We start from the raw sequence: 27,734 nt of genomic DNA on the forward strand, positions 1-27,734 counted from the left end.
TGCAGTATTAACCATCTGTAAAACATTTTTTTAATTTGTTATCATAAACTATAAATAAAACCAGTAAAAACTCTTCACTTCAACCAATCATTTATTATCAAAATAGCTGATTGATGATGCTAATAGATTATCATACCATTCAGAAAAACAATTGATGCTCGAAACAACAGTAACAGAACATTCAGAGTAATAGTCAATAAATGTAAAACATAGCCAATTTGAAGTAAAAGTTAAAAGCTACAAACCCACTCGTGTGTTCCTTTCATATTTTGCCCGAGTGAAAGAGAAACCACAGTTTACAGTCAGCTGTCTGTTTCAGAGCAGCTGCTTTCAAAGCCTCGCCATTCCCAACAAAGATAAAGAGGAGGCTGACAACTGCTTTCAGCTTTCATCAAATGTTGGCTTCTCTCATCGGTTAAAATTATAGCGCGCTGACTCAAGTGAGGACTCTGAAATCGCCTTTTCTCAGCATTGTGTCGTCATGCATTATAGTCAGACTGCCTCAGGTGTTTCCCTGCTTTCAAGGTTTCCCCCAAAAAAGCCACACGTGTGACTTGCCTTAAAGAACGCGTTCGACAAATATGTCAGGTCTTTGGTTCACGCGAGGATGGGATCAACGACATCCTGCACGCAGCGTGGTTTAACCGAATAAATAACCCTGTTCTCTGCATAGCCCTGTCATCTCCACATTTCACGTTCCTGGATTGCAAACATGTTTGTTTACGGACCCAAGTAAGGGGAGTGAGCCTTTCAATTACTCAACAGCACAATCACAACGTTGAGGCCCGACAAACCGCCCCCGTCCTCACCCTCCGCCTCACAACTCGGAGCGGAAGGAATTCGCTGGTGGATTGCGAGTGATGGCAGAGCGTGTTGTAGCAGGTGAGGACAGCGGTTGTTTTTCGGAGGGAATTAATATGTAGCTTCTCTCCGGGTGCGATGGTGTCGGCCTGCCGCCTCGTCCCTCCGAGGCAAGGCTGAGCTGATCCACCTCACACCCCCGGCCTCCTGTAATCACACACACGCGTGGTGTAATTTACCTCTTATTTTGGTCAATGGTTACATCCGTCCTCAATGTCACTAGACCTGACGAATTCTCCAGCACTGCTCATTGTTTGGGAATGTCTTCACAGCTGTTGACTATACGTCTTGCCAGATTGTTGTGTGGCAGCGAGTGCTGCTGCTCACATGTGTTGTTGAAAAGTGAACATGTGTGCCAGTGGAATAACACGGAGTGAGGCCAAGAATACACACACACACGAAAATTTTTTCCTATATATTCTGTGATTAACAGTGATTAACCTCTCTTTCCTGATCAATATTACCAGCAGGAGAAAACCACCTTTTACAGGGTGCAGAGGTTGTGCTTCAGACTGCATGTTGTCCGTGAGAGTAACACTTGGTGCTCGTTGTAACGCCGTCACTCTGTTTCATTCATCTCATGTATTCTCCTCACGCCGGTGTGTGTTGGAGGGCCTTTAAGTTGTACTTCAGACTGGTAGTACTTCAGGCTCGTATTACTTCAGACTGGTAGTATCTGAGACTTGTAGTATTTCAGGCTCATAGTACTTCAGGCTCGTAGTATTTCAGGCTCATAGTACTTGACACTAGTAGGACTTCAGGCTCATTGTACCTGACGCTCGTGGTACTCGTGGTGATAAGATACTTATCTACCGGTTGGCAGAGGTTACAAATATCTTTGCTTTTATAGACTACGATGTCTGGAAGAGATTTCAAATGTCCTTTTCAGTGCCATACTCCATTTCTCAGTTAATGTGTCTCCAAATGCTTGAAAAAAAAATGCTATTAACATATGATCAAATAATCGTTAGTGTTAATGGTTACTACATTAATGCATGTAAAACACATTAATGTGCTTTTTTTAATCATTGTGGCTAGTAGTTTATCCGTTGGGGTTTTTGTAGTTCTAAATTGGAACATATTCCTCTTGTGGTATTTTTAAAAACATTTTGTTTTTAAATCAGCCTTTCTCAAAAGACAAGACTGCACAACACTACAACCACAACACCACAACTCTGTGATGATTGCATCGGCTGTTGGGATACAAACAAAAAGAGAATGCGGAGAGAAGTGATAATGCAGAACATCTGCCCCGTTGTCTGTGGTATGCTGGGAATCCGATGGGGAGTCTCACAGCAGCAGAGATATTGAGTCTGACTGGTATCGCTGGAATTCTTTCCAATGATGTCTGTATTTTACTTGTCTGTTTTTCCACAGTGGAGTGGTTCGTGTTGCATAAGAGCTGCCAGTGAAAAACAAACAAGCACTGAAATAGTCTTCATGCTTTTACACGTCCTGTTCTTTCTTAGAAATGAATGTTATCAGTGTTGCAGGCGCAGATGAAACGTGATGATATTCAATACTGGTAAATGTAGCCCTGTCAGTGTTTGCTGCCTTGACAGACTCGCTCTTGTTCTGTGCAGCAGTAACATGTTGCGTCGCTGGCAGGCAACCTTGCGACCACCATACAGCCACATGTTTCAGCAACACAGCTGGCTCCATTATCTTCCCTCACTTTAAGCTCACTGAGCCATGCGAAGACCAGAGGCAATTCAAAATGTCGGCCCCATCTTGACAACTGTGTTGATCCCGCAGATGAGGGGAAGACGGAGAAGAGAGACAGGTGAGATGATAGGGCAGAATGTGTTTGCAAATCAATGTCATAAGCCGCGAACCGTTCGATAATCCGATAAATGGTCACCTGACATCAACCTCTGCCACTTTAAGTGGGATGTGAAACAGGTTTATTTTGCGATAATCCAATAATGCTTTATTTTTTGGTAGTTAAACAATTGCTCCAAAGATCAATATTGAATCATCAAAATGGTCTGTTGCTCATGAATGACCAACATAAAAATCAATGTCTAGAATTGCTGCAGAACCTCATAAAATGCTTCTACAATTCCCATAATGCCTGTTAACTTATCCCAAACTGATATTTCCACTGCAGATTGTAAAGTAAATATTACTGAAAAATACTGTCTTCAACAGATCCATAATAAACAATTTGGTTAGAGAATAAAACGTTTTAAATGTCCATGCTCGCTAGACAAGTGAGAAGTGTGAGAAGTTCCTTTTTAGTAAAAGTTGATAAGTCGTTTGGAGTTGTTTTGATTGAAGAATACCATCTTTGAAATATAATTTCTTAATTTCATACTCAAGTCCGAAATCGCTTGCACAAGCTTGATTCAGGATGTTACTTGTCATACCTTAATTGTTTTATATAAAGTCTAAAATGCAGACAGACAACAAATGTGTCCGATCAATCAAAATGATAAAAAGTGTAGTCTCGTCTGCATTGACAAAGATTCTTTTTTGAAAAATGTCTTTGTGGCCTCGGGTGTTGCAATTGTTTGGTGAATAGATCATGTACTTCCATCTGTTAAACTCTCCCATCTGAAGTGAGCCGGGAACAGTGCGGAAAATAATCATTCTTATCGCTCTCTAAATCTGCCAAAGACAAACAGTAATATCCTCTTACACTCACATTTGCTCCTTTGTGGAGGGATTGGCACTGAGCTCCTCCGCCTGCTGAGGATCTGCGTCCGGGCCTTGGTATGCCCGCCATCTCTGGCAGTTTGCTTTGGCAGCTCGTCCAAAACCCCCCTGCTGTCTTGACATAGTTGTCATAGCGGGGATCTGCAGCAGGAGCGCTTGTCTCGTTTTCATTTCGGGTCAGAACAGCTCCACTGCATTGGGATAAAGTCAAGCGCTAGCATGAAGAAAACAGAAGCACGAACGGGTACACAGGCCCGACCTGTCAGTCGGGACTTCGGGGTGATGTGATTTATATGAAAATATGATTTGTTTTGGAATCCTGTCAAGTTGAGTCTAGTAAATGTATGTATGCGTTAAATAATTGTCAAATGCTTTGATTTATAACTTAATACCTTTAATACCTAATCAAAACATACACAATTCCCATCAACTTCAGCCCCACTTGTTAGCATGCTGATATCAGCATTTCAAAATTCAGATTTGCAGTATCACTAGAATGGCCATAAACTCTTCGTCTTTTTAATATTGCAACAATCGGCGAACTATTTTATCAGTATAATTTATCAAGTGAGATTGTGAAAGCTGGTCTAATACTCAGAATGTGAACCTGGAAAAAGAATCGTGGAGGTGACGGATGAACACACTTGACTGAAGTGCCAGAGCTTGGTGTAAAGTGAATAAATCTACAAAGACATTGTTCTGTTTTGTTTCCTCCCTCCTGCTCCAGGTGCTGACTGTGCCCTCCTTCGCATGTGGAAGAAAAGTCGTGTTTTTATTTCCACTAAAGGCATGGGCAGAAAGGGGTCGTGAGAACATCCAGCTGGATTTGAGTCGAATGGCTCTCACTCCCACACTGGCCTTGGACTGTTCAGATTGACCAGAGAAGAGAAAAGACTCGTTGCTCCTGCAGCCGGTTGCTCAAATGTTTTTTTTTTTTCACTGTAAGAGCCAACACAGAGGAGGGACACGTTTTATCCTTTTGGTCTCTCCTTTCTGTCATCCACATGCACCGACACACTGTCACCTCGCTCAGACTCAATGAGACCGGATCCATTTTGTGCAATTTGCTCCAAAGACGTGCCGTGCACACATCTATTTAAGTTTACAGTCGCAGAAAGACATTTTAACAGGTTTTGTCTTTTCTACGTTTTTTTCTGTTTTTTATTAGAGGTGTTTGATATTCAGAAAAAGACAAACCTCCCGCTTTCCTCTGTAACCTTCAACCTGCAACCTTTCAGACAATGGGGGAAATGTAAACACAGATATCCAAGGGCATCAGGAATGTCACTCACTCGACAAAAGATCTGGAATCAAACAAAAAAATGCAGACAAACCTTAACTCACTGCTCAAACAGTGAATTTATTTCTGTTACATGGGTTGCTGTGTGAAGGGAAGTTTTCTCTAATACACCACAGGACATTTCTACCTTTTGTCTTATTTCATGAAATATACATTTTTTTAATTATCTAAAAATTAGAAAGTAGAAACAATATGGTTGTCTGCAGCTTTTCAATATCAGTATTGGTTAATACAGCTTTACAGACATATGGGTCAAGTCTGTATACATTATACATACATGCTGAAGATAACTTGTAAAAGAAAAGAATCTTTGAAGCATTGCCGAGAGAGAATAACGGACAGGGGCAGATTGCAAAGTATGTCATGATTGAGAGAAGTTAGTCATCGCTCATCGTCTCCCCCCTGGCCAGAGGTCAAACTAAGGCCACTGATGATTTGTGGCTGTGGCTTTGCAGCCTCACTCCCGGTGAGGAGGCTGAATGAATAACTGAAAAAAAACAAATGAATGAATGAAGCCTCCCCAGCCATCCTGAAAAGTTAACAACTTTGAATGGAAAATACCTTCTACAGCACGTAAGTGCTATCAGGGAGCCTAGGGGCTTCAGCCAACCGCCCCGACCTGCCCCTCTGTGCTCATCTCTCACTTTCACGCACTTTCACCCACACGTCCCTATGTGTGATATACTTGGCTCTTCCTACATGCGTTTATAGCTCCCCCTAAATCACAAGGTGACTGATGTTTACTGAGGAATGCCTTGGTTCACGTTTGCAACATTCATTTATCATTTATGCCAAACCGTAAATGGATCCAAACTACTACAGAACACCAGGTAGAAAGTCTGTCAATATTACAGGAATTATCAATAAGGAGTGCTTAACCCTAACACACATGTGTCAAACTCATGGCCCGCGGGCCACATCCGGCCCGTGAATGAATTATCTTTGGCCCGCATGATCAAATCTATTTACTATTGGAGCTGCATCCCAATAATACTACAAATCCCACAATGCACTCTCAGTGTGTCGTCGCGCATTCGCGGGCCCGCGAGAGCGCCCTTCACTGTCTGTAATACATACCGCTTGTGTCAACTTTCGTTGTGTACCTTATCATCGTCCCTTTTAACGTAAAAACCATACCAACAACTTTTTACTCCGTTAATTTTTTTTGTGGTTTTTCCCATAAAATGTAAATACGAAGCGTAGCCGCTAAACCGGAAGTACGTAGATTTTCATAAGTTATTTTATTATAAATAAATAATGCTGGTCTGACGGGATGTGTTAGCGGCAGTAGTTGACTACACTCGCTGCTCTTGGCTCTGATATTTATTGTCCACGTATTGTTTTGCTTCAGTGAGCAGAGCAGACACAGTTTAAGGAGACCGCAGAGTAAACGGTCCGCCACTGGAGCGCATACGTCCCGACCGAACCTGAAATGAGTTTGACACCCCTGCCCTAACATATCATTAAGTAATCTGTCATGGCACGATTTAGAATGAGACGCCACTAATTGACTCGTTCCCCCGTGGCAGGTTTTCTATACATAGTCATGAACTAAAAACTTGAGGAAACATGCTTTTTGTTTCATTTCTGCATCAAATTCCCTTGTGCAAATGTCACCCTAATCTTTGTGTAACGTTCTCCAGTAAATCATGGTGCTTTGCAGCTTTCCCCTTTGACTTCGAAAGCATTCCTCAGCCTGGTGTTGTGAAGCGACAGGTCAGGGCTGTGGAGCATCCATTCCTCACAGCCTGTTTGTGAGGGCTGGAAACCCAGTTCACCTTGTTACAGTGCCAACCGCCGCTGCTCCCTCTAACCTTCTCCCTCACTCTTTCTCTTCACCGCCTTCCCTCGGCCTCCTCTCCCCTCCTCTTTGCATCGAGTACACATACTCCCTGCTCTTGCGCATATTCTGAATGGTTTAGTCACTGCTTGCCCCCCCCCCCCCCCTAAGGGAAAACAAGAGAGGAGGGGGTGGTGGTTGTGATGACAAGCTTGCCATTTCGAAGAATAGGCCTATAGGGACATAAGTGTGTCTCTGCGAGGGGCAGTCCAACCCTCCCCGCTCTAACAGGAGCGATCCTTACTTCAACACTCTTTTTCTGGCCATATGCTCTCAGCGATACTGTTTGAGCAACACAGTCAACGTTTTTATACCCCGCAGGTGAGTCTTTGTTTTTCTGTTTGTGTGCTGCTTATGATGGAGAAACAAATTGAAACGTCTCTCTTTGCTAATCCTCGTTTGCTGAGTTGAGAAAGTTGTGCTATAGATTGTGAGATTGCGTGAGAGGACTTGTTACGAACATTTCCATTGAAAAGGATCTTACATGATTTTTCTTTTCACTCTTCTAAGTTGTAAGTTGTAGTCTCGGCTTGCGAGTCAACGTTGCAAGTTCATTTTCACTCTGTGACTCCTTCCCTCCTGCTAAATCTGCTGCGTATTCATTTGAGAATAATGAGACCCTCTTTGGATAGTGTTGTTTAAGAGAGGGACTTCTTGGAAGAAACCCTAATCTCTTGTACGCTCTCTTCACATTCACCATTATTCATACTGGATTCATACTGTATTTCATCAATCCAATCAGATCTTTTAAATGTCCTTGTCCGAGGTTAAAGATAGTGTCTTTTGCATGTATGCTTGTGTGCGTGTATTTTAAAGTGTTAAGGCTAAGGGCGCTGCCAACTCACGTGTGTAACTGAATGGAAATCAATTGACTGTGTAGTAACCGTACTGCGTGGATTTCATTCGAAATATTTGCGTTCCCATTTATAGGTTTGAATGTTTGCTGTTAAAACATGAGAGGGAAAACATACTGTACCCAGCAGGGCATGCGGGTTGTTTGTTTTCAAAGTTACCCAGACTAAAAAAAGGCCTCTGAGGAAAGTCGTTGTGGTTGAACAAAATCATAATCATTGGTAGAGGTAAAACACTGCAATTGTTTGCTTTTCTGTGGGCTCTTCGATGTCTCAAACGTGTCAAAGGTGTGTTTTATCAAAGGGCTTAATAAAGGGGTGAGTGTTGACAGGTTACATCTTCAGCCCCGATGAATGGTGTAGCTCGTAGTAAAGCACCGACTGGGGCAGTCGGATTCCTCGGTGCAGTGATGTCACCATGATTGTGTGTGAAACAGATCCAGACTTGAACAGCCCGTTGCCCGAGCCAGATGTTGAATTTGACACAACTCTTCTCACTAGAAAGTCAGAGCTGTTCGGGGCGAAGCAGCTTCTCATGAAGCATGGAGAAACCATGATAATTACAGGACACAGATGTATCTACCGCGTATGTATTGTCCTTCGGTTTTTGTCTTAAATAATCTTCATCTGACTTGCTTGACTCAGATGTGCTACGTGCCATTCAGTGTTTTCTGTTCTGTCTATTTCAGGTCACCTGCTGCGTGGTTTCACTGAGAATCTTGGATTAAAATGGCCACCCGATACATCAAGCACAAGTACCTGTGGATTTATGTTTTAAACTATGAGAAACATTAGAAAAAAGCAATAATGGAGATTTCACCCGGGGAAAATTTGGAGGGACATCAATGTTGGACAGGTTCAGGATTACAGAACATTGCCTTCTCAAAACAGGAGCTAACCTCAGAAAGCTCCTCTCTGTCAGCTAGCGGCTCAGCAAACCGCAGAGGGGATGATTGCCTGCCTGTAGCCCAAGGCACCCTGTTGGTGTCGGATGAAGACATACACAGGCAAAAGGAGAGTATTAGTTGTGTCAGTCCTGATGATGTTGAATCCAATGAAGCTTTGCGCTTACAGCACCCGGAACAGTCGACCGTTCTCAGTGAAGCCCCCTTGGACCTCTGCCCAGTGGCCTCAGCTCAACTTCATGAAGCAGGTATTGTGTCCACGTTACCTTGGACAGATGACAACTACTGTTCGCATCCTGTTCCTGATGCAGAGGACCAGGTGGTTCAGAAACATACTGGTCAGGTGATGGATTTAAATTTTGGATGTGTAAAGACACCCTTAAAGACGTTAGAGACAACCTCAAATGGGCATGACTTTATGCCTCCTGGGGACCCGTCTCCCGTCCTCAATCTGGAATCCACTCCAATCCTCACTGTCCCTGCAACTGTCCCTGTCCCTGGCCTGAGAGCCCTTGATCTCCCACGCATTGTGAAGCACAAACCGGGCTCCATCACTTTCTCACACTCGCCGGGTCCCTCTGGAGCTGACGGACATGCCTTTGTCCACGACAGTTCCGACAACGGAGAGTCATCGCTGGAGGAGGAGGACGATGATGATCACAATGATGATGACGGTGACGATGGTGACGACGACGACGACGTGTTCTCAGAGTGTCCTCAGAGTAGAGAGCATGTTGTCAATCGCAGACCGCGGAGCGCAGGTATTGACAAAGAGAAGAGGAGAGGAGCAGGAATCCACCACACGGCCCATCACTGTGGTTGTGAAGCAGAGGGAGAGACCAGCAGTACGAAGGTATGCTGCTTTTTATTTAAAGGCATCCACTTTGTAAAAGAGTTCATAAAAAACGTGCATGGGAACTGTAAAATGCCACATGTGGTTTCTTTCATATGTTATACATTAATATTTAACACCATTGTTAGCACCTCATAAAAAGCACAAGTAAGTTTATATTTTCATTAGGGCCGGGACTCGATTAAAAATATTAATGTAATTAATTAGAGGCTTTGTAATTAATTAATCGAAATTAATTGCATTTTAATTGCATAAATATTGAGAACAGTGAGAAGTAATTTTTTTCACATGGATTTTTATTTTTGTTCAACCAATTCCAGCAGACACGTGTAGCAATAGCATATTTAGAAATATAGTACTTTCAAAATTTCAGGTAGCCTATAGGTAAGTAGACCTTCTGTAAACTATGTTTTTTTAAGTGGACCAATACTTTCAAGTACATTCAGAACATTGGTTATTTTTTCAGACGTGGTCTTAGTTACCCTGGTCCTTAAACCAGTCATCTGGTGCAGTGTGGGTTGGGTGTGGGTCCTTGTACTCGGGTCGGGCTAACGTCCACGCTAGCTGCTAATTGTTTTGCGTTGAGGTGATACTTGAGGCTCGATGCGAATTCCTTGTTGCACAGCTTGCACACAACCATGCTCTTATCGACGCTTCCATCCGTGTGTTTATTATAATAAGATTTCCCATTCACAGGGCCAACCGACACGGTCTCGTCAGCTTCTTCGTTCATGTTCACTGTGGTTTGTTGTTGTCTGAAGTCATGAACGCTAGTTGGTGCTCCAGTATAATTGGTCCTCCGAAACTCATCCAGTGAGAAACGTTCCGCGGTGCAAAAAATAAGTGTAAAAATGCGTAAAAAATGTTTAATGTGTTATTTTTTGTGTAATTAATTAATATTAATTCTCATTGTAATTAATTAATCGTAATTAACGCGCTAAAGTCCCGGCCCTAATTTTCATACATGCATCACATGTATTTGTTTTACAATTATTTTCTAGTTGTTATTGAGGTGTATGATGTATGAAAATTGGTGTCATATAGTGTTTAAGATCTAATACATCTAATTGAGCTATCAAAGGAACACATTTTAGTAGTACAGTTCTAGAGCCGCTACCGTTTGGTGAAGAATGTCCAGTAGAAAATGAATCAGTCAAAGGCAACTATAAACCTGTATATAGAAACCTTTAATACCTTGTTTCCAAAAGAAAAATGGACTTGCTTTGTCTGGCCTGTTCAAATGAAGCAAACATCATTACACTGTGATAATGCGTAGTTGGTGGACTGTGTGTAGGAGTAGGCTGATCTCACATTTGTACCTGTGAAAGGCAGATCCCGAAGGAATGCAAGCGGCCTCTGCTTTCTCTCCACTCCCTCAGCAGGCAGCAGTATTTGGACAGATCCCTTTGTGGTGCTGAAGGCTCTCTTAATCTTTTACAAATCAAGGCACATTTCAGTCTCTTTTTTTACACAACTTCTGGCTTGACAATGGTTGTAACCGTACTCTTAACCCCCTCCCTGATTTGTGTTACCCTTTTAATGGGTGAACATATGTTCAACTGCGTCACTGGTGGGAACATATCCAGTAACGTATAACTGTCATCCTTTTCTAAACGAACTGCAATGAATGGTGGACATGTAAACAGGGCGGAGTAAACGGGTGGTGGAGATTAGCTTCTCTGTCTGTTGGTCTAATAAGATGTTGAGGTTATACCAGCTTTGTGTGAGCTGTTTTGGAGAAGAATTGAGGAATGCAGGGAACACTGTTGTCAATATCATCAAGGAAAAGCAGATAAGTCTTTCTTCCTTGTTGTCCCAGCATATTCTCTGTTGTCATAATAGTGAGGGGCAATGAGGACATCGCCATTGCAATCGGAATGTTTTTTATTTCCTAGAAATAATGTATATTTAATGAATAAGTGAAAATGACTACATATATCTTCATGCACAAACATAGATACTATAGATACTATATCCAACCACAGAACCACAAAAATAACACTTCTCATTTAATGATCCATTTCGGTGGATCTATTGGCAGATGTGGTATTTAGTTTTGAAATAAAGACAATACTCACTCAAAAAAATGAAAATCTCTTTAGAATAGGTCCCACTCAGAGTTAAAAATTAAGTTAGACAATAAGAAAATAATTTTCTTAGAAAAGATATATATATATATATATATATGAATAAAACGCTTAACAAAAAAAGAAGATGCTAAATAAGGCTGGATAGGAGTTTCATTTGCATAGGAGTCTTGAACTCCATCCCTGTTAGAACCCGGCAGTGTAAACATTTCTGAAAAGACGAAATGATGTCAGCAATTAACACCAAAATGAATTATTTAAGTGCACATACATTGTCATGAATAACGCAACACCTCCAAAATAGAGGGGTTATAAATTACGGGCAAATTATCTGAATGCAGAATGCAACAACAATTATTCAATTAAATATTGTTGTTTTGTAGTCTAGTCTGTGTTTGAATTTTGTACTTGAGTGGAGAAGCGTCAGGAGGATGGCAAATGGGTGCAGTAATTGACGTTGACCTTAAGGGGGCACTGAATGCATGTATGTGTTGTCTCCCTGCTTCTATCTTACACTTTTACACACACTTGTCTTAACCTATCCTTCCTGCTGTTCACTTGGTGTTTAGCATTGGAGGATATTAAGACTGTAATTTATTCGCCCGAGTAGCCAGGTAGCCGATGGCCTTTCGCATGACCGCCCGCTACATTTTCGATACCTCCATGGTGATCTCTGGGACTCTCTGTGGGTGGCGTAGACCAGGCACCGAGCCCAGAACTCACACACTTAGCTCCTCATTTCCATGTCAAAGCCGCTGTGTTGCGGTTCACAATGTGCCCAATTTGCGCTGATACAGTTATAGTGGGCTCACAACCAGCTCAGTTGCCATGGTGTGAGGACATCGCACAATTGCCGGGGCTGGATTGAGGGCAAAGGCACCAAGAGATGAATCAAGGGTAGTGTCTCACTTGAGCGTCAAGCCCTCTCTAGAATTTGTCTCTTTCTAAATAGAAGTGGCGACATTCCTAACCAGCAACTCGTGGGGATGTCACTGAAAAGAGACAGTGTGAATGCGTTCCAGATTTCTCTTGAGCATGTGCCAGAATGGGGCATCTGTTTGTTGCATGTATCCTTGTCTGTCTCCAGGGGTTAATTAGGAGTCCAGTGCACAAGATCTGCTGCTTCTTTCATTTTCCCTTTTTATACAATATATATATATATATATTTGTCACTTTTTTCTCTTGACCTGAGGAGCTACAATCCTCTTTTCACACACAAACATACACCAGAGCAAGAGGCTAATGTCTTGGTCGCAGCATTTCAGCAGGATTGCTGGATTAAATCAAGTCAATACATAATATCCATGTTCTCGCCAGTTGAATTGGTCTCAGATGGAGGAATGTACATCCACTGAGGTGCAGACATCAGGATTTGTTCAGAACTCACATGTGCTAAAAGTTTTATACCAATATGTTTTGTGTGGTTTTATTTGGAGCTTGAAGTAATAAAACTTCAGTATTTTTAAACCTGAACCCGATTTCCTCATGGTTCTTAGTGACTTGTGACTGTGACTTCAGTATTGACTGAGAATGCTCCAAACATGCAGCAATGTAGACTCCTCACTGTCTGTGTCTGTTCACTAAAAAGTGTCGGACACTGTTGGGAAAAAGACAATGCAGATAAATCAAACCTTTTTTTACCTTTTGCTTGATACGGCCTGTTGTTAATTATGTCTTTTGCTCAACAAACTCTCAATACTTTGAGTCACAATTGTCGACATCATCTAACAACTCAGCCATGACATTGAATATCTTTTACTCAAATTGAAACCACACTTTCAGTCTTTACTTCAACACAACTGCGTCCACAGTGGCACTCCTCTCCCCGACTCCAGGTCACCGTTTTCTCCCAGCAACAAATCAAATGACACATTAACAAACAAACCAAAAAAATGCTCCTCTGCCCCATTAGTCCCTTCGACACAAAACATGGGAAAATAGAGTTTAGGTTTAAAAGTACCAATGGAAAGCTCAAAATGATTTTATTTTAATTCAATACTTGGCTTAATTTAATTTATAATGATGGTAAACAGAAGTTAGAGCCATGTTGGGTTCCTGGTCACTTTATAATTAATACGTTTTAGGGGTGAAAATATATTACCAAACATATTATATTTTTATATATTTATAAATATATATATTTATATTTTTTTATACAAGTATGTATCAAATTAGAATATAGAAATAAGTATCCATCCAAGTATCTTATTCCAAAAATAGCAACAAGTACATATCTTGTAAAATAGAAACATGGAGGACTTTCCGAGAATCAAGCGGAACGTGTTTTAGGTCTTACATGGATAGGTACGTTTGAGTAAAGGTTCATCTACATTATTCTTGTATTAATAATTACAATGGTAGCTGTAAAGTGAGAGTGGAGTACATTTTTTATTTTATGTGAATGCCTTATATTTGTTAAGCAGACACAGAGGATTAAGCTGTCTATAACTGAGCCCATGTCCAACCTGTTATATTCCCTGGTCAGCTTGGAAGGCAGACATGGCAGAGATTGATAGCATTTTGTTTTTCTCTCAGTGACCCCAGGGGGGCCCTCAAGCCTCAGGGGTCAGCAGGGGATTGGCTAGATTTAGGTCATTCCTGAGAGATTGAGTGGCAAGAGGCATTCCCTCCCAGTGCGGAGTCAGTCAGTTGACACTGGGTGGCCAGCAGGGTAAATGGAGCGTCCAAGGTCTGGTCACTTATTTACACACTATTTAGGGAGCCGGAATACTTTTTTTTCTTAAATATTCTATTCTTTTTTCCAACAATATAGATTATCAGTGCCTTCATTTCTAATACAAGTTAGAGGTGATGATATTTTGGGGGTTTTCCAAAAGAATATTTATTGACGAGTTCGTTCAATGAAATGATTGTGCTTTAAGAGGCTTGATGTTATAAATGGATTAATGACTCTCTTTAGAAGTGACCGGCAGTAATCAGGGCTCAGTCACAGTAATTAGCTTTGATTCTAGTGAAGGAGTTTAAAAAAAAAATGAAATTGGAGTCCGTTAAACAGAACCATTGTAGTGTAGACACAGAGATGTTATAGATCTGTTATGCCATCCACATTTGTTCATTTTTAATTCATTTTCAATTCTTATTGACAGGATAGTTATCATTCAAGATCAGAAATATTGTAGATCTTTCCCTCAATACTGATTATTTTGTGTCAAAACTATTTTTAAAAAGATCATTTAAAGGGAAATCCTCTAAAAATAAACTTGTTCTGAGATTTCACTCTGGGATTCTCAAAAATGATACATAGTGATGAGTATGCATCATGCCGGATTAACAATGTTAATGTGCTCCTTGGTGACTGAGGTGCTGATTAATGAGGCTGGATCTCCAGCTCCTCAGACACAGCTTCAGCTTCTGTGTGAAGAGGATCTATTTATACACACGGTGCGTCTGGGTAGCAGTGAAAGCCAGTGCAGGGAATTCCATCCCACTCTGTGGGGCACACATGTCTGGAGCCTTCCTCCTTTGCTCTTTCACCCTGAGACACAGCGGAGGAGATCACATTTCCACGTGTGGCTGCAGTGAAGTCCGCTGATGTAGCATCTGTAATTTACAAGATACTTTTTTGGGGTTTGCCTATAACAATTTTTGAGTTCAGGGCAGTGAGGTTAATCAACAGAGGCTCCCACCTCTCCGAAAGCCCTTGTGTTGAATAAGTCTGGCAAGGATGACAAGCAATGAACTAAACAGAATAATAAAAACAGATTTAATCTCTGATTTAAATGAGTGTAACGGAATTTTGGATTTTGATCAAGTTTAGCTGAAGCTTATGATTGTTTATTTATTTATTTTGGATAAATGTGTGTGCAGCTCTACTTGACATTAACCTCAAATAACTAAACATTTAATATGTGGTGTTGTGAGTATGTGCACCGTGTATTTTATGGAATTAGAAATAGGAGTATTTTTTCATTTTAATTACTGCTGTGAATTTAACTTTCAACAATGCAAAAAGGTTGCCTTTGTGGGGGAAAATCTGAGAATGCAGTTAAAAAGTAGATAACTAAATACAAACTTTTAAATAAAACTTTTATAGCAGCAGTAGCTTGTCTTAAATCACTGCGTCTCTGATTACCAACAGGAGTCGGCGCAGGTCATGTCTCCCTGGTCAGAGTCAATGAGCCAGCTGATGAGGAAACTGGACCAGCTTAATCTAGACATTGAGGAGGCGCTGAGTGCAAACTCCTCTCCCTCCGACACACCCTGCACCACCCGCAAGAAACAGGTGAGTGTGTGCAAACAGGCCGGGATCACGACTGCTGTCACTCGAGCTAACACTATGCTGCCAAAGGGTTTGACAAGAGCTTTTTACCTTTTGACCTATAAAACTCTTAGCTGTGTTATGAAAAGCAGCATGCGGTACCTAATAGTATGCGCACTGTCACGGTTGGAACTGTACACATTCCTGTGAATTGTGCGCTGCATACTTGGTCATGCTTGTGAACTCTGCCAAATCAATTTACTCTGTGTGTAGGAAAAGGCTGATGGATTATTCAAACCTGGGAAAAACCTGTCCACGTTGAGTTTTAAAAGTTGTCTACATTGGGTTCGGATTGAAACCAGCTCTCTCAAATCCATAAACCCAATATGTTGAAATTCAGTGTGATCTCAGGACTGCGAAACAATGCCCTTTGTCAGGCCCTCTCATAGTGTCCTTCCGTCTTAAGTCGGATTCGTGATGTACATCTGCAGCTCTCAGATGTGATACTGGGAGTTGCAGGGCTTCATCCTGGTCAGATTGGTGCGCCAGGAACAGACAGCCATTGTGTTGTTGAGGTTCGGGACCGAGCAGATCCGTCCCTAAAAAGGGCTCCACTCATGGTGGCATGCTTCATGAAATATCCCTCCAGAGTTAGCATTCGGGAACAAAAGTGCTCTTTCGGCGTCCATATGTATGTACCGCACAGAGAAGCTATTGTACTGAATGCTGTTTGTATGATTTGCTCCATTAGGAATGGTCGAGAGAGGCTCACATGCCTCCCGGGCATCTGCATAACCATCCCAGGCATCCACTATTACTTGCTTTAAGCAATGACAGGCAACTGGGCAGGACGAGACATCTTTACTGGGCTATTTGACGAGGTCATAATCTCTGTCCTCTCAAAAGAAGATCCGCGCATACAGGCTCTTTTGTGTTCTACTGTCAAGCCGAATTGAGAGTGGAGATTTCACTTCCCCAGCCGTTGACCTCAGCCTCTTGTTTTCTTTTCCCCTGGCCGCCGTTGAGTCCATCCTGTCCCAGTCTGTTCAGCCAGCCAGAGACGGATCCAGCCTCTGACTGTTGTTGTGATGTTGTTGCAGTGTGGAGCTGTTTCCAAGTCCACGTTGAACCAAGCCCCGGACAACCAAGTCCTCAAACAACCAGGCGGAGGGGAATGTCCGAGCCAGGGCCGGTCCTCTGCTCCTCCCGGCGCCTCGATGGGAACGAGAGCAATGACCAAGAAGACGGTGAGTTTACTTGAGATTAACAGATTGCTGCAGAGGCCCTGCGGTTTGCAATGTTGTCACCCTCTCATCTTTAAGGTTGTGAGCTGCTAAATTCCTTCGAGTTAATCTCCACAACTGGCTGCACATGTTTTTATTTTTCCTAGCTCAAATCTGCCTTAAGCATTTTTGGAGGAAGGCAATGACATGTTTATATCCTGAACTTCAAGTCCTTCTCCCGGCCAACTCACAGGTCTCATCTTTTCATAGATGAATCTGAAAAGGATTGCGTAATATTGCGTTGCTGAAAAGTTTGGATTTAGACATAATGTTTTGAAAATATGCTGTCTTTCTCCCCAGATGCTATCTAAATCCTCTTAATGTTTGTACTCCTTTTTGATTTTATTGGTTAACTGAGAGTAAGAAATTAAATGACTATATAATTATATAGAGTTAATTATTAGAAAAATATATGTGACGCTTTCTTATGAGTTTACTTCATAAATAAGTCACACTGTGAAAACAACATTTTACAATTCCATATTTGGACGCTGTGTCATGATCACTGTGTCGACAGAAGCCAAAAAAGAAAAGATTTCTTCAGCGAAATCCATCTCTAGTCACCTGAAATTCGGACATTCCCGTCTGTTCAGCTGCTCTCTACATCAGTAAATATTTGAGTTGTCTGTTGAGAATAAGGTGAGCTTTGGCATTCTTAAACAAGCACGACTCACTTCTGCTGGACAAAGTATATAATTGTCACCATTCAGCGACCCTTAACCCTTAGAAACAGACAACGGAGAGATTTGCAGAATGCAGGGCGGGTTTAAATCCAAAGCCTTTCAGCTCTGTGCTTGATGGCTCCGCTGCAATGGGATGGCAAACAAACTGCTTATGAGAGAAAACTCCAACGCTGCGGGTCAGACTCTCTAACACTTACAATTGAATTTAGTGATATCATTTTTTGCCATCTTACCTTGTCATATATCTTTGATACTATATTTCGTAGACTTGCAGAAAGTTGGAATCACATAAAAGTTGTTCCTATGAGAAAGAGTTAAGCTTCAACAGTTAAAGGAGGTCATTTTTCCTGTGGCCACTGGGTTCTTCAAATGAAATGAAGCTTATTTCTCAGAACTGTCTTTTTCATGGAAACCATAATTGAAAATAATAGCAACGTGGGTTAAAGTTTGGATGAGGACAGCTGGGAATGTACATATGTTACAGTCAAGAGTATTTTGACTGCAGTATAACCTTGAATATAATGAGATCACATGTTATAAGAGCAAGCCTGGCTGTGGTAACCCGATGCACCAGCAACACCTGCATGCAAATTAATGTTTTCCCCAAAATGTCCAACCATTCCTTTAAGTTTGTTCACTGGCTTGAGCGTGACCCTGTAAAGTGTCCCAAAACAGATGAGGCGAAATGTCAGCAGCTTTGCACATGCAAAGAGTTCCTCCCCGGAGTCTTCCATGAGAGCTCTGGAGTCCGTATGAAACCTCTGACAGCAGTGAGCGAGAATGCAAAACAGATTGAATCACAGTCTCTGAGTCTAAGAATAAACAGACCAAAGTGTGAGCCAGTACAACCTGCCTGAACAGCAGGTATGGATTCAATGTGTCTGGTTTTTGGCACCTGTCCGACAACCTTTGACTCCGCCAGTTCTGGATGGTCTTTAAAAACTGGAATGCAGCTCAAATCTCTCTCAATCTGCTGCACATCATGCAGGCAGAGATAATCTTAGCTGGAATGTGTTCATGTTGACTGAGATTTTGTCTCATGGAGGGAGATATGTATGTTTATATACAGAAGGTTTGTTTATTCATCATACCATTACTTACATAATAAGGTAAGGTATATATATATATTCATAACTGATGAGCTGCTTTTATGCAGCTGTATTGTCATACAGTCTACTGACTGACCATATTAACGGGATTATCATCTAAAGTATTGCTCCAAAATGATAATACATGTTAATACAGACAAAACAGACAAAATTATTTGTTGGTCAATTTAATTATCAACTGATACTGTATTTTTAGTGCCCAACAAAGTTGCAGTTTTTCATGTGTTGATTTTGGAAGTCCTTAAAAATAAAAATCATTCCAGGATCCCTTTTTGAAGAGCTCTCTCTTTAGTGCAGCAGCGTCTAAGCGGCAGCAGTGAGGCCACAACTACAACTGCAAATTGCTTTGTCTGATTCTACGGGGAATTGGATCCTTTGAAATACATTGTGGCACGCCCAGGGGAGGGGGTGTCCACGTCACACGCTCAATCAGACACGCCGGCACCAGGAGTGCAGTTGGTAGTTTTTTATTGGAGGCAATGAGGGAGGTTTAGCCACACTTCACCGTTCCCCCGTCGTCGGGTCCACACGTCCACGGGTCATTCACCAATCGGGTCCTCGTCCAAAGGGGTCGATACACCGGGGGGGGTTAGTTTATCTCAGTTTTACATTGGTTCCCTCGCTGTCTCCGCACCTCTCTCCACTCTGTCCCACTCCCACACCGTCCTTCACTCTCCCTGCTTGCTTTATGCCTGGGTTCCTCCTGCCCTGATTGCCGGCAGCCTCTCCTCGTTAGGCGGGGGGGGGGTCCATAGAGGCTCGGGGGTGGAACCACCGGGCCGCAACATACCTCCCTTCTACCACCACTCCCCTCCATCTGCTACAACATAACTACATACAAGTAGCCAATAGTCTGATTTGCTTTCATCATATAAAGACTTCAGTGAGTTAAAAGTTCCTTTTAGTAAATTTACATATCTTTGAGATTTTAACTATTTGTCCTACAAGACAAAGCAATGTGAAAACGTAATCTTGGGGTTCGGATAAATATAATGGTCATTTTTCTGTATTTTTGAAAGAAATTAACTATTATAAATGATAACAGTTGATACTAGTTATCTTCAGTCCAATGTTGAGGCTAGTTCTTTATTATGTTTTATTTTTGGTGGTTAGAGATGTATTTAGTTTGAGGATTCCTTCTTTAATTGGTGTTGACAGAGATTGTCATTCGGTCCGACCGGTCCTGTGCCCTGTTGACTCAGTCAAGGTGTCATTTTTGCTCGGACAGCCGCCATCATTCACCCTCACGGACCTGTCCCCCCGTGTAAACATAGTCGCTGGTGAAAGCGAAGACAACCACTTTTAAAGCTGCTCCTGCTGCTCCTGCTGCTCCTGCTTGGACAATGTCACTTTTCCGGAACTGCAACCTTTGACATGTGTCCACTATCGGGCTGCCATGGAACTGAACTACGCTGATGCATTAAAATTTGGTCAGCACTCTACGTGTGCCGGGAGGAAATAAGTTCTCTTGACTGTTAAAAAAGACAGTTATGTGATGGAGTTTTTGAAGCCCAGTCAAACCGGCACATCTCCACTGGGGCCCGGCATCCGGTTTTCGGAGTGCTAATTATTGCAAGTTTATTTCTGAAACTGGGTCTAAATCTAGTCCGTGGGGACTAACTGATAAGGCTCGTTGCATTCACCTCCCTATAATGAAACGTGTGGGTTTTGAGCATCAAACCTCTATTTCAGTAGTGTTTGGATACGCTGTGCCGGACCTCATGCCGGGGTGGCCTAGCAGTGTTAGAGACCGTGTAACAAAGACAGATAGCGCTCCAACATAAACACCTGTCCCGTTTAATCCAGCCTATCAGGTGTTTCTGTTGTTTGTTGTCACAGCAGAATGGCAGCCGTAGGAGGCCGTTTAACCGGCCAAGTGCTTCTTTACACTGCCAGCGCATCTGGGGGGCAGTGCCTTTATAAAACATGCGGTAAACAACTCATTTCTTATGTTGAGTCCAACTGACCAATAAAACCTCTGCAGTTACGTTGATGGAAATTTGAATCGGCACCATGTGGGTTGATGGCATGACGAGGAGTCAACGGTATTGCAAACCTGGATAGGAGTCGTGGCAACGTTTTTTCTGGGCCTAAAATCGTGGGAACAGTGAAAGCAAGAGTGTAAATCAGACCATGGGCCTCTGGGGGGAAACCGAAAAGAAAGTTTGGCAAAGGAAAGGGAAGGCGATCCTTGTCCATATCAAGAAGACGCTCTCATTCCTCTGGCCCAGGGCAATCACTTATCACCTGCTAAATGAACCACTGGGTTAAGCATAGGTTGTATATAAGAAGGGAAAGTGGTCGCCAGGACTGTGGTTTTTACAGCTTTATGTTTGGCATATTGGGATCCTGATTGCGGAAGATAAACACTGTGTTATTTGGCTCTGTTCACATTCACAAATCACATTGTACTTAAAATGTATCGTGCGTTATGGTAAGTGAGAATCCTGTTTTCTAATTCATTTTCATTTAGTAGAATTGTAAGTATGTATCGTCCATTTCCTTGCAACCCTCTCTTTATTACGAACAATTTAACTATACGCTTCAATTTCAATTTCCAATAATCTTCAGCAATAAATTTGAATCTCATGGTGTATCATTACTTGTTTTTCATTTCCTGGATTAACAACTCCACAGATTATTTTGGGAAAGCCGGCCGGAGTTAACAAGTATGAAACAGATTCTCTTCGTTACCATTTCAGCAGTTATTACACAGAAGGCAGGTCGACATCCTTTATCCCTGAATTCCGGGAACTGGGTCTGGGCCTTTAATTGTTTACACGGCCAAATGATGTGTTTTTGTCAGAAAGCCAAAGCAAAAGAATTGCAATGACCTTGTTTGAATCCCTCTTCCATTCCTCTCCTTAGAATGGTTGTACTGGGCTATGGTTACTAATAGCTTGTTATTTCATTTTGTTTTCTAGATGTTCAATAAGACGACCAACGCAACAGGGGCAGGTAAGACTGTATTCATGTTTTTTTCTGCCATTTTTTATGACGCAATGGGCTTCGATTGCTCCCCCAGAGGTTAACACTAAAGCGACACACAAGAACGGATCAGCGTTGATCCTCGGGTCTTGAGCAGGTATTCCGTCCATCCGTCATTAGTCTGAGATGCACTGGCTGACCTGGCCAGGTATGTTTCTCTTCCTCTTTGCTCGATGCAGGCCGGATGAGCACCAGGTTTAGCAGGTAGAAGCAAACATCAGAAGATGTGATAACTACAGCGACCTTGTGGATATTAGAAAGTTCTATAAATATCCATTTGTATCGCAGAGAGTAGATTTCATATCATGAAAATATCTCTGCAAGTTGATCCTGAACTGTGTCCCGGATGCCTGGTGGCATCGCTCAGGCCTCAGAAAATATGTTAACAAGACTGACAGCCGCAGGTGTCAGCTCCCTCCCTCCCGGCCGGGCTCTCAAGAATGTCTTTTATTTTAAACGCCTTCTTTGTGTTCGTCACTTGGCGGGATGCTGTTAAAATTAGGCAGCGTGCCGGATCATTGTTTTATGTTTTGCTGAGGGGAAATATTTGGCCTGTGTGAAATGGCCCTTGGGGGGCAGCTGCGGGATTTGGAGGGATGCCATTTTGAGCTCAGGTTGCACTCTCACATGACCTCTGTTGTGCATGATGGTAACGGACAAGTGGACATTATGGCCTGGAAAAATTCCATGTCACTTTTATGCAGCAGCAAAATGTGGTCTGCTGGTGTATAAGAGATATGCGCTGGGACCGATGTCCCTGTCATTCTTGGAAACCATTGTGAGACCACCGTGAATAACGTCAACAAGTTTGTCAACACGGCTTTGAGATTTTCAAAGACATTTATCATTCTCATTTCCCAACCAATGATTTTTTTTTTAGCAAGTTGTGTGCATTCTCTCCCTTTTAGCCAGCTGCCTTGGCTAAAACTAACCGGACTAGAGATGGTGTCACTATCAACAATATACTTAATCATGAACTTAATGAAATCATCTAAAGATGAAATAACTGAATGAAAGCCCGGAATGTTGTTAAAAAGGACAAAGCTGGAGTCAGAGAGTCAGACACAGGTGCAATATTCCCTGATGTGCTTTACAGCTGCGCTACGGAGACCTCTTTTATGACGCAGATACGTGGTGACCAGGTGGTTCTCAGTATGTTCTATAACAATGCCTTCCACCTCCTTGAAATAACATTGTTGAGGAGAAAAAAGCATATTCTTTGGCTCCCGATCCAACATAGCAAAGCAGCAGTGAGAAAGCTATGAATGTGCTGCTTCTTTTTATTGCTCTTACATGTACATTGTTTGCACATTCATTGCGTTTGCAAGTACACCCACCATTCATATTGACAGCTATGCTGTGTAAATAAAGTAACACAGTTAACAATAGCAAGCAATTAAAGAAGAATGTGTGCAACAATTATGCATCTACAATGTTGATCAATAAAAGAACAGGAACATGTATCTTAAGTTCAATTGATCGACTTTGCATTCAAATCACAGCTCTGCAGCGGTTATAACGGACGTAAATTCTGCTACAATATGGCCTGTTAGTGATAGTAAGCGCTGCACCATTAAGAATTAAAGAAAGCAATGAGAGTGTTAAAAAATAGTTTGGGGGATCTCCAAACTCTTTCTACTTGTTTTCATTTATTTAAGACTAAGGAATTTTTAGTGAAAACAGTGGACCTTTTATAGCCTTTTGTATAGTTTGTCTTGTTTTTCCTGAGGCAAAAAAACAAAGCCCCGAGCTCCATCCTACAACCGCATATGGATATGCTCAGAGAAGATTTGGTCCATGGAGGGAGGAAAGAAAGCTTAATCCTCCCTCTCAAATGTTTATTTTCTGAAGGCATTACTCGGCGTGTATAGAACATTTTTCAAGTCTTGAGTAGATGATGTGCCAAAAGTCCCTCTCACACGGGGTAATTTGTATGGACATCTATTCCCTGCAGTATCTCTAATTGCAGTGTGGAAATGAATGGCTTCCTCTGGCGAGAGGAGGCAACTATGTTCATCTTGCTGTCCTGATTGATGTTAATCAAGAAATGGATGAATCCGCATTGCATTGCTGAGAGGTCCACATTCTGTCAGAGGATGCTGTTGCATTTACGTGTCTGACCTGAGACACGTTTTTAGCTGGCAGACCTAATATTTTGTAATGGTTATGGTGATGATTTCGCTCACAGCTAGCACAAATAAAGATGCAGCAAAGAGATTATACAAACGGAAAGATTGACAGGGTCCAAAGAGAAGCAGTAACGCAGAACTCAGCGACTTCTTGACTTGCATAAATAAATGGTCATGTGCATTGTTATGCTAAACGTCACCTTGCTAAACCTGCTTTCAAACAGATGGACATGGCGTTTACACAGATCCTCTCTGTGAATAAATATGCTAATCTACTTTCAATGTAGAAAACTCCTGCTACTGATTGTGAGAAAAACAAAGAGGAAACTGTGAAGTCCTTGGAGACTTCTTTCTATTTGGAAGGAAACCGACGCTAAGCCGTCTCTCCCTCACACATTGGCGCCGTAGAAAAGAGGGATAAGGGATGTGTTTAGGTTTAATCCAGGCGTGTTTCCTTCAGAGACTGTGTCAAATGATGGATTTCCAAAAGCCGCGTTGCTGCTTTTATTGATTTTCTAATCAAGCTGAAAACAAAGTATCCTTGGCGAGTGCTCCAGAATGTTGAAAGAGGTGTTCAAATAAACTTAAATATGTAAAACCAGAGAAATTTGTAAATGTAGGACCCCTTAGGCAGCAAATGTGTGAAATAAAAATAGTATTTGGGAGATTTTTTTGTTTTGAGCATCCTGTACTTTTTGTTTAATAGGTCAATTGGATTGTTGAATTAAGTTATTAAGTATACGCTGCCATTAACCAGTCCAGCAGGAGGTGAATCACCACTGTGCATTATATCATGTGTATAGTTGCTACTCCATTACAACAGGGTTGTCTCACATGTTTGACCCCTGCTTGTTCCCCAGCTGTTCCCAGGGACCAGGCCTTCAGTCTCACCCTGGGTCACTGCCTGCTGTTGGAGGCTGCCTGTGACCTCAGGCAGCTGCACTGTCTCTCTTCCTCTATCTCTGGGAGACCTGTTACAGACCATCACAAAACAAAAACAAAACAAAATCAAATTAGACTGGCTTGTTTGAGCTGTAATAGGATTAAACGCTGTTGGTATTTACTGGTCCCTTTTGGATTTTGACCTCAGTGATGTTTTTAATAGGATTTTTTAATGTTTTGACAAACATGTTCACACAATTTTACAACAATTCTACCATATGCGATTCATCCAAATCCATGATTTCTTACATGCTGCTTGGAGTCCGTGTTCCAGTTTCTCCCAAAGATGTTGGATGGGGTTAAGGTCAGGCTCTGTACAGTGCATGTTCTTTCACACCCACCTGGAAAACCATTTAATTTGATTTCTCTACAACATTTTCTAAGATGTCTGCTGTCTCATTCAGATTTCTCTGGTCTTAGTCAGCATCATGCATCAAATGTAACAACATGCATCAAATGTAACAACATAAACACGGCATTAACAGTGACCAATTCTGTGTTAACAGAGGAAACATTTTGGATTAAACTACAATAAATGTATTCCCTGAAGGCCTGGAAGACAACGTAGATCTGTTTGAGAATACTAAGGGGAAGATTTGTGTCTTCTTAGTGAAGGTAACAGACAAGAGCCGTACTGTAAGGAGGTTTTAAACTTGGTTCACGTGACTTGGAGTCTCACTTCTCTGTCACCTCTCACAATATGTGGATTCATTATCTAGAAAAAAAGGCAACCTTTGCACATGTCTTTCCGCCATGTTTGAAACTGGCTAAATATTGTAGTTTTCATCTGATATTTGACAAATTAAAGAAAGACCTGGACGCGTCTTGATTTAAAGCTGGCATTTGTAGCTGCATGGATATAAAGCTTCATGAGATTGTAGCGTTAGTTGCGCTCCGTGGGCTTACAGGTGCCAGGTCAGTGACATCATGCTCTAAATTTACAAGCAAGTCGTCACCGGTAGATCCAGCTCAGACTACAAAGGGTGCTGTTGGCATGACGAGTGGATGAAAAATTCCACACTTGCAGAGATGGAAAATGACTTGTGGTTTCCTGAGTGCAGAGGCCAACTCGGCTGTTTGACAGGGAGAAGGGGGTGGGGGGGGCAGCGGGGGAAGCCTGGTAGTATTTCTAGACGTTCTTTTTATATGCAATTTATATACAATCATACAGGAACTTTTTAGTAGGACCACGTTTTTATTACAATTTTAACATTTTCATTGCAAATATTGTAGCTATGACACATAAAATACTATTCAAATATATCTTCAAGGCTCTTTTAGGGAATGAGGTGCTCATGTTCAACGGTAACTATCATGTTTAGGCCCAACGTATTGCCAAGTACAAAGCATCTGGCTGCATCCTGTTGTTTTGTTCATAGAGGCGTTTAGACGGACACTTTATTATCCAGCAGTTTTATTGTTGTAGAAACAGGTTTAATGATCAGATTCTTAATTATTTTCACACTAACAATTAGAAAAGATGAATATATTATAAGCAATAAATTCTTTTGGGGATCATCTTCCCAAAAAACGACAAAGGTGAGAATGTTTTCTGCGTGTGTGTGTGTGTGTGTCTGAAGGAATTTAGGCTCGGGTTTTGTTAAGTCAAGTGGAAAGAGGATGCTGTGTGGGGATGCAGGCCAGTTACAGGGGGACAGGCAGTGTGTGCGTGCGTGTGGACGAGGCAAAACAAAAGCTTGCAGGTTGGAGATGCCAACTGAAAAGCAGAAAGCAGATTTGGGAAGTAATGAGGCCGGACGGTCACACTACCTCATGGCCATGCGCCAGGATTTAGTCACAAAGGTCAACCGGCTGTAGTCCTAATATCTCCTTTTATGCGAGTTTGTGTGTGTGCACCTTTCTTACGAATGCTCACCACTCGGCGTAGAAACAAAACCAAGGAATGACTCCTTTTTCAGCTTTATCTGCTGCTCCACTTTGTAGTTCCTCAGTTCTCCAGCACACACACACACACACACACACACAGTATCCAAGCCAAGAACATTTCCTTAAGGTCGGTTCAGCTGCAGCAACCACAATGGTCTCCCAAATTTCCCACATAAACCACAGAGATTCCAGATGTTGCAGGGAGGTACAGAGTCTGGGCGTGCAGCCCTCGCCTCCCCATGCTTGGGTTGTCTGTGCGCGTGGCACAGCTCACACCAAACACTGTGTCCTTCTGCAGCAAAGCAAGGCCGGAAGCAACCATGCTACTTAGATTTACATAGCTTCTGCACTTCCACTTGCACCCGGACAACAAAAAAGTCAGCGCGCCGTAAAAAGAGCCTCTGTCCCGGGGCAGTGTGGCACTCCAGCTTTCTTGTGGTTTTTAGACCTGATTAAACAATTTGGCTCAGTAATCAAAGAGCAATAGCAGGCTGAGGCAGAGCAGACTTCCTGTGTCCTCTCTGCTCAGCAGCTTTAAAAGTTAAGAGCCCAGCAGGACCTGTTTTTATCTCAGTTTGAAAACAATACCTGCACTGTGCTCCCAGCTTAGCATGGCTGAGTTGAGCAGAATGAAGGACAGGGACACCCAACACGCATCAATATTAGAACTGATCATGAATTAGCTGATGTCTTAGTGATAGATGACGGAAGCTCAATTGGCTTTATTGCAGCATAGACTGTTTAGAAGAAGTTGATGTAGTCTGCTGGACATCCCAACTTGGTTTGTAGTCTGTCATTTTGAAGCCCTGAACTGACATTTTGTCCATCATCCTCTTTGTTTTTGTCGATCTCAATCTGCTTTTCCATGCAAACTTATTTTTGTGACCAGAAGAGTCGCCCCTGCTCATGCACAATTGTATTTAATTCACCAAAATGGTTGCTAACCAAAGAGGATTTTTGTAAAAACACTTTGACAAACTGTTGGCAAATAAGGAAGTTTGGTTTCTAATAGATGAAATTGTTCTTTTCTGTTATTGTTTTGAGTATCATGGGTAGCTGCTTGAGACCTTTCAGCTAAAACTGTAATATTATCAGGACTCAAAATATCAGACATTTGTCATAGGAAGGGATCTACAAGC

At 42.0% G+C, this 27,734-nt stretch overlaps 1 protein-coding gene across 1 annotated transcript in view; it reads left to right on the forward strand.

The window, feature by feature from the left end:
- The first annotated feature begins 6,944 nt into the window (after positions 1–6,944).
- Positions 6,945–27,734, forward strand: part of stard13b (StAR related lipid transfer domain containing 13b) — a 52,772-nt gene continuing 31,982 nt past the window's right edge. Inside the window, exons 1-5 of the mRNA XM_037469332.2 lie at positions 6,945–6,980; positions 8,200–9,268; positions 15,455–15,598; positions 16,675–16,821; positions 21,574–21,607. Coding sequence (XP_037325229.2) covers positions 8,318–9,268; positions 15,455–15,598; positions 16,675–16,821; positions 21,574–21,607 — 1,276 coding nt within the window. The 5' untranslated portion in view covers positions 6,945–6,980; positions 8,200–8,317. The remainder of the gene's footprint in view (positions 6,981–8,199; positions 9,269–15,454; positions 15,599–16,674; positions 16,822–21,573; positions 21,608–27,734) is intronic.

Source organism: Pungitius pungitius, chromosome 3, assembly GCF_949316345.1.
Source record: "Pungitius pungitius chromosome 3, fPunPun2.1, whole genome shotgun sequence".
Taxonomy (NCBI): Eukaryota; Metazoa; Chordata; class Actinopteri; order Perciformes; family Gasterosteidae; genus Pungitius; species Pungitius pungitius.